Below are 9,603 nucleotides of genomic sequence, written 5' to 3'. Positions count from 1 at the left end.
TGTAATAACAGGGCTACATCTCTGTTATCATTGGTGTATTCATATTAAGAAATGCAGTCAAAACCATAATAAGTTATCAAAAGGTTTATTAACAGGTATGCTGGTAGTTATAACAGTTCACATCCGCCCTCCCCAAGGGAGGGGGTGTGGACGTAACTCCGGATGGTTCCGACAGATGTTTTGTGGAACACGTTATTCAGCAAGAGACATGCGAAAACATTCTCTCTCGCATTAAATAGTACAGAGATTGGTGTAATTAGGTTACAGTCGTACATGCCATTGTAACTCTACGCACTATGGAAAATCATTTAATGCTTCCTAATATGGAAGTGAAAGAGGGACAAGATTCTAAAAATAACTCCTCCTTTCAAATATAAATCTAATTATTATTCAATGGTATGTTTTCAGCCTTGAATTCCCAAAATAGAATAGCTCTACGCTTACTCTTTAACAAAGACATTTTATGAAACCGAAAGAGTTTTAATTCTTTTATTAATACAAAAGTATTTATTATTTTTGTATTACATTTATGTAGTAAAAATTAAATAAAAATTGTACTAACTCATCAGCGGCCAACAACAAAAATACCTATGAACGAAACAAGGTACAGGTTTTCGTTATACATATATATGTGATGATTTGAAAAGTATTATTATTTTTTGCACGGTCCCTGACTTTATTTCTTATTAATCATTTTGTGTTCCGTGTATTCCCACCCATATTTCAAGTAAACTTTTCTGTCTTAGAAATTCCACCTTTTAAGTAGTTCTTTAGAATCCCTAAGGAATAACGTGCATTTCATTTCGTCATGCAAACCGCTTTCTTTAAGGTTGGTTATACAACGCATTTTTGCCTAACTTTGTCAGCTTTTGGTCAATGAATTTTGAAATGATCCAATAAATCTTATTATAAAAACCATAACAAAAAGCTCACTTCGAAATGTTTATTTCGGGTTTTATTTTATTAACAGAAGTAAAGAATATGGAAATTACTTTTCCTAAAAATAGCGACTATGAAAGTAAATTCAATTTTCATTTCTCTTCTTATATTTTAAGAATTATACCTTTGTAAAAGCGCTTTCGTGAAATAAATAGTAACCTGATCAAAAAACGCATGGCTTGTTCTAAAGTATTTTAATATCTGCTCAAAACAATTAAAGAATATTGAGGTTGTGGGTTGATATTACACCTGGAGAATTGTTTAAATGATTTATACATTATCGACAGACGTAGTAAGCTATATGAGATAAAAATGACATTTGTTTGGGAGAAAAAAAAGGGGTTTTATTGCTCATTCAGATACAAAAGGAAAAAAACACAATTTGTGCATATGAGAAAACAAATAAAGAAAGGTGTTTCCGTAAAAGAAAATCATTTTTAGTGGGGGTGTGTGGTTTCCCCAAACGGCCAAAAACATTTAACACCTTTGAGACATGGAGTCAATGAGGTTATTAATGAGGGGCTGGAGTATTCTGTCTCACTGCTCCAGAAAAGCTCTTTCCAATTCTTGGAGAGCTTGTGGAGATGGTGGGCGTCCACCAATTCGTCTACCTAGAATGTCTCAAACTTGCTCGATTGGGTTCATGCCCGGCAAACACTCTGGCTAATCCATTCGTATAATTCCTTCCTCCTAAAGGAATTCATTCACCAAGTTAGCACGATGTGGCCGGCAATTGTGGTTTATAACATGAAGTCATCTCCAATCGCTGCAGCGCACAGTGAGCCAGAAGACCATGATTTTTGGCCAAAAGTCAAAATTAAATTTTTAACTAAAATATGCGTAGACAGTTTCAATATCGCCCAAATTAAGTATTCATAATCATTTCAAACATTATAATTTACTTTTTGGACCGACGAGAGTAAAATGTAGTGAAAAATATGTTTAAAAAAAAATTCTTTCAATGTAACTTTTAAATTCATATATCAGAAATATATATAGGAATTTCACCTTACTGTTACATTTTTATCACAGTATTTAAACTGAAATTATAGTACAATTTTTCAATTGGTTGGATTTGTTAATACTCTTGACAAACTTATAGTTTACATCTTTTATCATTTGACATTTTACAATATTTGACTCACTTTCGAAACTTATCTCCAAAAAGTTCCACGAGGTAATTAGCTAAACTTTTTTTTTTTGTCTTCTTTGATGCTTCTTCTTTCGAAAAAACCTGCCCCATTTTGCCCATATTGCAAAGGTGGACTAAATATACCGAAAAACAAAAATTATGCGTTTTTTCATGTTTTCGCGTTATTTTGTAATTAATTAGCGTTATTTTGTGATATTACTTCGGAAATATAATTTGCTTTTCATTTTTAATATAAAATTACGAAAATTATTGTATTTTCATTGCTATATTTAATTATTTAAGCGTAGTTTATTTTTTTTTTTTAATTTCTGCTTGCCCTATTTCAGCCGCCATTTTGTTTTTGTTTTTCCTTGTATTTTTAGTGTATTTCAAAATTTCAACTATGAATTTAATTTACCTGCACATAAAAACCCCCAAATTTTGAAACAAATTTTATAGAAAGATTAATTTTGGCCACGAAACCTCGGACGCTGGCTCACTGTGCAGCGTAAGGGACTACAATAGGTCTCAGGATCTCATCCTGGTGGCCGGTTAGAGCTCCATTTCGAATGATCGGTGAGTCCATCAATGGATTACAGAATTCCACTAAGGTACACTATTTGGGGACAAACTTTTAAACAAATTATGAAACTTTTCTGAAATATAACGTCGATTTCTAAGCAAGACACGTACGTTTAGATCTCCTCTATTTTTTTAATTGACTGTTTAAATCGTTGTTATTTTGAGAACACTAGTTAATTTCATTTTATTTGGCCATCAGTTTATAATATTCAAGATTTCTGGCAGATAGGTAAAAAAAGAAAGAAAAAAAGCAAAACTTTAAAGAACAAGCTGTTCAGAGGAGGGTTTTCAGTTTTTCAGTCTATAAAAGTGAAGAATAAAAAAGATTTCTTACATTTGTAAATTTCATTAACACTTTTTGTTTTCTTTATAGATATGGATTTTTGAAAGAAGTTATGGTGAAGTACAAAGTAAGTAATAAATGAAAATTGAAATAGTAATGTAAATCATAGTAATGTTATGTAATTGTAACTCATAGTAATGTAATGCAATTGTAACTCGTGGTAATGTAATGTAAATAACGCAAAAAAGTTTTTTCCTAATTATTGAAGACGAATTCACTTAAAACACTATAATTCTTTTAAGTGTATTGATAGTTAAAAAAAAAAGTTAAATTTATTAAAATAAGAAGGAGGCACCAGTGCAACTACATTAAATATAAAATCTTCCGAAAATCACTTGGCAGTTTTTGTTCAACCGCTTTAGATTTTGAAAAATATGAAAATTTTCAAGTTATATAATGCCAAATAAAGCTAATTTTAAAAATTTCGATTTTATTATTGTCAAAAGTTCCTTACTTGAAAGAAAACTTTCGGGTGTGGTTGACACCCTAATTCTTTAAAATAAATTAGTTTTAATCACCAAAACTTACAAATATTTATGAGTTTTGAGAACCAAGTCATATTTTTATGTATTTGCATTAGATCAAAACACAAGATCATTTCGGAAAAATTTTCCAAGAAAAAAATAAAAAGTTCGAAGTAATATAGTTTGAAACCATGTTGGTGCCCAAGTCAAAATTCTTGATGGTTCCATCAGAAAAATTATGATGGTTTATGTTGGTTTCAGTGCGATTCATGATGGTCCAACATCATTTGATGCTTACCATCATCCAACATTTTGCACTACGCGCCCATGGGTTTTGATATTCCATCATTTCATGATGGAAAATGCTACTTTAATACTATGATGGTTAACCATCAAGTTGGTTCAACTACACATTTCCATGATGGTATAATACGAATTCTTGCTGTTTCTCAGGAATATACCATTAAAACAATTTGGCTTTTTTTGTAGAACCATCATAAATCAGTCCGAAATTCCTACGTTTGGATGATGGCTGTCCATGATCATTTCTAGGATACTATGATGGAAATTCGTGAAGGTGCATAATGGTACAACAATGCATGTCGATGATGGTTTAATAATAATTATTGTTGGTTCATCATGAATATACCATTAAAGCAATTTGCTTTTTTATGTGTGCCCATCAGAAATTAGACTGAATTCCTACGTTATGGTGATTTATGATCGCTCCAACATTTGATTTCTAAGATACTATGATAGAAATTTTTGATGCTTTAACTTGAACAAACCATCAAAACAAGTTGCTATTTGTACGTTGGACCATCATAAATCACTCCGAATTTCTACATTGGGGTGATGGCTACTTATGTTGGATACCATCAAAAATATAATGGTCCATGATGGAATTATTGATGGTTACCATCAAGATTGTGTTAGTCCATCAATGGAAAACCATCAAATATTTTGACTTGGGTACAAAATATTTAGACACCAAATGTGAACAATCCAATATACTCATGAGTTTAAATCCCCTAATTAATTTTTTACACAACGGGCCTTACAGCTGCCCATGCAGATTAATGATCACGCAGGGTAGTTTAATGAAAAACTGGAAACTTGTGAAAATGAAAGATGGAATTAGTTACTATCGACTAAAAATACTTGTAAATCTCTGTGTTACAAACAATCAACTGAATTCCTAAAATGGACGTGAAATGAAAGCCTTTAGAATTTCCTTATAAAATATTTATCGCCATTTTTTTTAAATTTTTCTGGACTGTGACCACACAGTGGAAAACTTAAGAAATAAATGTCCTCCAATGTTTCTTTTTTTTTTAATTCCAGGACCATGCGGCTGAGATACTGCGAGCTGTAGAAGATTTATATGGTTGGCTTCCTCTTGCAACTGTCATCGATAACAAGATATTTGTTGTTCACGGAGGAGTATCAGACACAACGAATTTAAAAGACATTGCTGAAATGGACAGACATAAGGTTTGAAATTTGTTGTATCAGTATCCGGGGAATAATTTACAACACATTTTATATTTTTACTATTTTTCTTCAATGTAATAATACTAAGAGTGTCCCTGTTTCGCTGGTACGGAAAAAGGCGAGAATACATTTCAGTCCTATTTGTCTTCAGAGTTATTTTCAAAGGATCAGACAAATGTATGTATTTAAATGCACCGTTCTTTATAAACTTATGCTTGAGCCGCTATGGCTCATGAGCGCTCCCTTTCCAATGCGGTGAACCAGGTTCAAATTCCAGTCGATACGAATTCCGCATCCGGCTTGCGCCAACCACAGTGCTGACGCGAAATATCCTCATCACGGATAATGGGTTAGAATCCCCTTGCCTTTCTCATGGTCTTCCTCTCCATGTAACGCAAATGCGGGTTGACTCCATCAAAAAGCACGAAGGCAAATTTCTCCCAATACTTGAGCCAGGAGTTCCCTTGTCTTCTGGATTGGATTCAAAATTATGAGGCTACGGAGTTGAACATTAGTTGTAGTAAACCCATAAAATTGGGTCGACTGTTCAACGACGGTTATAAAATAAAATAAAACTTATGCTTGTGGAGTTTTGGGTGTAGAGCGCTCGCCTCCCAATGAGGTTAATCGGGTTTGAATCCCAACGATGGCTTGTCGATTCGAACTCCTCACCCGGCTTGCACTGACTACAGTGCTGACATAAAATATCCTCAGTGATAGACACATCATGGGTTAAAGTCCTCTTGCCGTCAGACTAACCATGGGAGGTTTTCGTGATTTTCCTCCCCGTGTAGCGCGAATGCAGGTTAATTCCATCAAAAAGTCCTCCACGAAGGCACATTTCTACCAATACTTGATCCAGGAGTTCTGGGTTGGTTCAAAATTGGCTATGGAGTTCAACATAACATTAGTGGTCGTAAACTCAAAATTGAGTCAGTTGTTCAATGACGTTTATAAAGCTTGTACATTCAAAATGAACAAAACTAAGAATATCACTATGTTGAAAATTTGAAGCTTGTAGAACAAAGCTAATTTCAGATTTGAAATAACCTCACCTGAATTAAGTAATGTCAAGTACTTGTATAAAAGTAACAGAAATTTCGTTCACCAGTATTATCTAGCTTCCAAAGCTTAGTATAAACTCGGTTTTCTAAGACGAAACGTATAAACGTAACATTTATACGTTCTACCCAGACATACTGCTGTATTATCTGGAGCCCCTATTATAATAAGAAGAACAACAGAGCTGCCAACTTTCTACGCTTTTGTTCTTCTAGTGTTATGTTTCTATGTTCTAAGTTCTTGTTTTAATGTTTGATTCCTTGTTTGTTTTTAAACTTTAATTTCTACGCCACAACATGTAAATAATTCAAAAGTTCATATGAAACGTCCTTTTGGTCATCCTCTTTCGTGGTGAGAATTTTAAAAAAATGATAGAAAAATCATCGAAAAATTCTGAGAGATTTAGTTTTTAATTTTCTACCAATTTATAAAGTTCGCAAATTCAAAATAACGTTTTCTTTATCATAAAACAACTTATCCTCATGCTGTTTCTACATTGAATAATGGTTAGAATGTCTTGTTTATTATTTTTCTATAAAGTTCTAAACGATATGACTGATTATTCTAGCATTTTTAGTGTTAGCAACTTTTTTCGCTTTCGGAGATAGTTTATGCGAATGGTACTTAAGTTTATGTTATAATGTATGATTCCTTTAGTAAATTTGATTTATTTTCCAACCAATGCATATGAATGATTTAGAAGTTAATAAATAAAGCTACTTTGTTCACTCATTGTGAGGCTTTTAATATGTTTCTTATAAACGTCGTTGAACAGCCGATCCAATTTCTGGGTTTACAACTACTAATGTTCAACTCTGTAGCCTTGTAATTTTGTACCCAATTCAGTAGAGAAGGGGATTCCTGGATCAAGTATTGGGAGAAATTTGCTTTCATGGAAGACTTTTTGACGGAACTAACCCGTATTTGCGTTACATGGAGAGGAAGACCATGAGAACCTCCCACGGTTAGCCTGACGCCAAGGGGACTTTAACCCATAATCTGTCTCACACTGAGGATATTTCACGTCAACACTGTGGTCGGTGCAAAGCAGATGTGGATTTCGTATCCCAGCCATCGCTGGGATTCGGACCCGGTTCACCTCATTGGAAAGCAAACTCTTAAAATGTTGGCAAAATCAACACAAATTTTTAAAGCTTTTGCTTTTGATTGTCAACTGTTCTAAATAGTATTTCTCAAAAAGCGTTGAAGATGGCATCCTGTATTTTCAGTATGATTTAGTTTTCTTTAAAATGTCATCATGTGGCAAATGAAAAAAATATTTGTAAGCTCATTTAGTAAATATAATTACATAAATATTTTTTCCTTTATTCAGATTTATATAGATGGACTTCTAAAACCCTTAATATTTTTAATATGTCTTTCGATGTTTTTCAAAAATTATGTCCTAATATATTATATAATATTTACTATTTTTTGGCTCATTGAGCATCATTGTAATTGGATTTTTTATCTGTAGCGTAATTTTGCATCTTGTTATTAAAATAAAATAGAATTAATAACTCATTCAAAGTATGCGATAAATGTATGCTCTTGTAGATTAATTCGAAAGTCAGATTTAGATAATTAGCAAAAAATTTACAGCTGAGATATTTGAAAAATATCGGTAAAAAAATTCCCATGAGGAAAAAATAGTTTCGTTTGTTATAACTTTTTTTAAGTTGTTATTTGAAAATTTAAATTTTTCGTTTGGTAATGTTATAAGAACGCAAAAAACTGCCTAAATTCAAAAGATAATATTATTAACCCATTGAAATATAATTTATTCATATATCAGACTAAGAGGACAGCCAAATTAAAAACAGGTAGAAAGATTAAGATTACATTAAATATGATTGCTTTTTATTCTTTTATTTAGTCGATTAGTTTAATACTACATAAAGTTTAGTATAAAACTACATGAATATTTTCATGATGTGGTAGTTATCAATGCATGATCTTTTTTCTTCGAAATAGACTAATAGCAGCAAAGTTTACCACCACTTTTTATTTATTTGAAATAAATGCATGATACCATTAAGTAAATATTTAGAGAACACGAATGTTTCGTCGAAATAAATTTCAAGATATTAAAAAAGAATTAGTTATCAATTTTTTATCTTTTTAATATAAACAGGTGATTGGGAAAGAGAGTTTCAGCTATTTGTGGGTTAAATAAAATATTCTGCAACCTATTATTATAAATACGAATGTTTTGCAGAAAGAAATTTTAAGAAATCGAAAAAGAATTAGCTGTCAATTTTCATCTTTTTGAAATAAGTAGGTGAATGTGTACGAAAGTTTCGGCTATTTATGGGTAAAATAAAATATTCAGCAAACTATTATTGTAACTACATCATTTTTATTAATTTTCAGTTTTTCACTGTTTTGAGACCGCCAGTCAGTGAAGGTCAATTAGCTTATGAACCAGTGGAATGGAAAGAAGTAAGAAATTAAAAACTCTATTTAGTTTTTATTTGTTAAAAATTAAAAACCCTAATTTTGTCTAAAGACATAAAATAAAATAACCTTTAATTTTAATATTTGTATTTTTTATGTATGATTGTTGGAACCTTAATAGTGGCAATGCTGCTGTAAAGATGGTATAACGGAAGTGAATAACGTCGATTCTTAATAATTACATTACCTTAGAACAAATGGACTCTACCAAACTTACGCGCATGTGCACTAACGAGAAGATCTTGTGTTAGCTGGCTCTCTGTTTTTGAAACAAAAATAACAGAGTTCGCTAAAGATTTATCTGTAAATCGTATAGTATCATCAAGAAGCTTGCGATGAATCTGCAGAACACGATAATCAGTATAAACGACATTTCGAATGACGACTTGATATTTGAAGTAGGATCTGCTTCAGGAGGTTACCATGGTCAGATGAACTTTGAAAAATGGATAATTGAGAAACTTTTGCCAAATTTTCCTCCGAATTCAGTCATCATTATGGATAATGCAGCTTACCATACAAAAGTATAGAATTCTGTACCAACTGAAAGTTCTGCCTGGTTAAAAAAAATCAAATTCAACGTAAACAAAAAGAAAAAAATTCAACAAAAAGTACTTCAAATGCACCCGTCGAAAACAAATATTACATTGATGAACTTTTAAAAGAACACGGGCATGATATTTTACGACTCCCCTTATAGTATTGTGATTTAAATCCTATGGAATTAATTTGGGCTGATAGAGAAAGAAATGTGACGATATGAGTTCAAAACGTCTTCAAAATTCTGCGGCAGAAGTCATACAAAATATTGGAAATGAGAAATAGAAAAAGCAATTGCTTTTTTATCTCATATATTTAAGATATATTGAGTTATACTAGGACATACTGATATACGTTAAGATATAGCATTGCTATTCGATATCTTTCTATCTCATGTTGAAAACATAGAAAAAAATTGTTAGAAAACTGACGGAATTGTTGAAGAGTTGAGGAAAATATTTCTTTTTTCGTCAATTCTGATTCTGACACTCCGCGCTACTAGTAGTGGTAGTTGTGATGATGAAATTTAATTTAATCTTGTACCTTGTAAATAAATTATGAATGCTTGCAACGTTCATTTTTAAAAGCAA

General features: G+C 31.9%; 1 protein-coding gene across 1 annotated transcript in view; it reads left to right on the top strand.

The window, feature by feature from the left end:
* LOC107446026 (retinal degeneration C) overlaps window positions 1-9,603 on the top strand; it is a 64,283-nt gene that overhangs the window by 36,256 nt on the left and 18,424 nt on the right. Inside the window, exons 8-10 of the mRNA XM_071188287.1 lie at window positions 3,027-3,063; window positions 4,805-4,954; window positions 8,390-8,458. Coding sequence (XP_071044388.1) covers window positions 3,027-3,063; window positions 4,805-4,954; window positions 8,390-8,458 — 256 coding nt within the window. The remainder of the gene's footprint in view (window positions 1-3,026; window positions 3,064-4,804; window positions 4,955-8,389; window positions 8,459-9,603) is intronic.

Source organism: Parasteatoda tepidariorum, chromosome X2 (genome assembly GCF_043381705.1).
Source record: "Parasteatoda tepidariorum isolate YZ-2023 chromosome X2, CAS_Ptep_4.0, whole genome shotgun sequence".
NCBI lineage: Eukaryota > Metazoa > Arthropoda > Arachnida > Araneae > Theridiidae > Parasteatoda > Parasteatoda tepidariorum.
The sequence above is the reverse complement of the archived record's forward strand: the minus strand, read 5'-3'. Positions and strand labels throughout refer to the sequence as shown.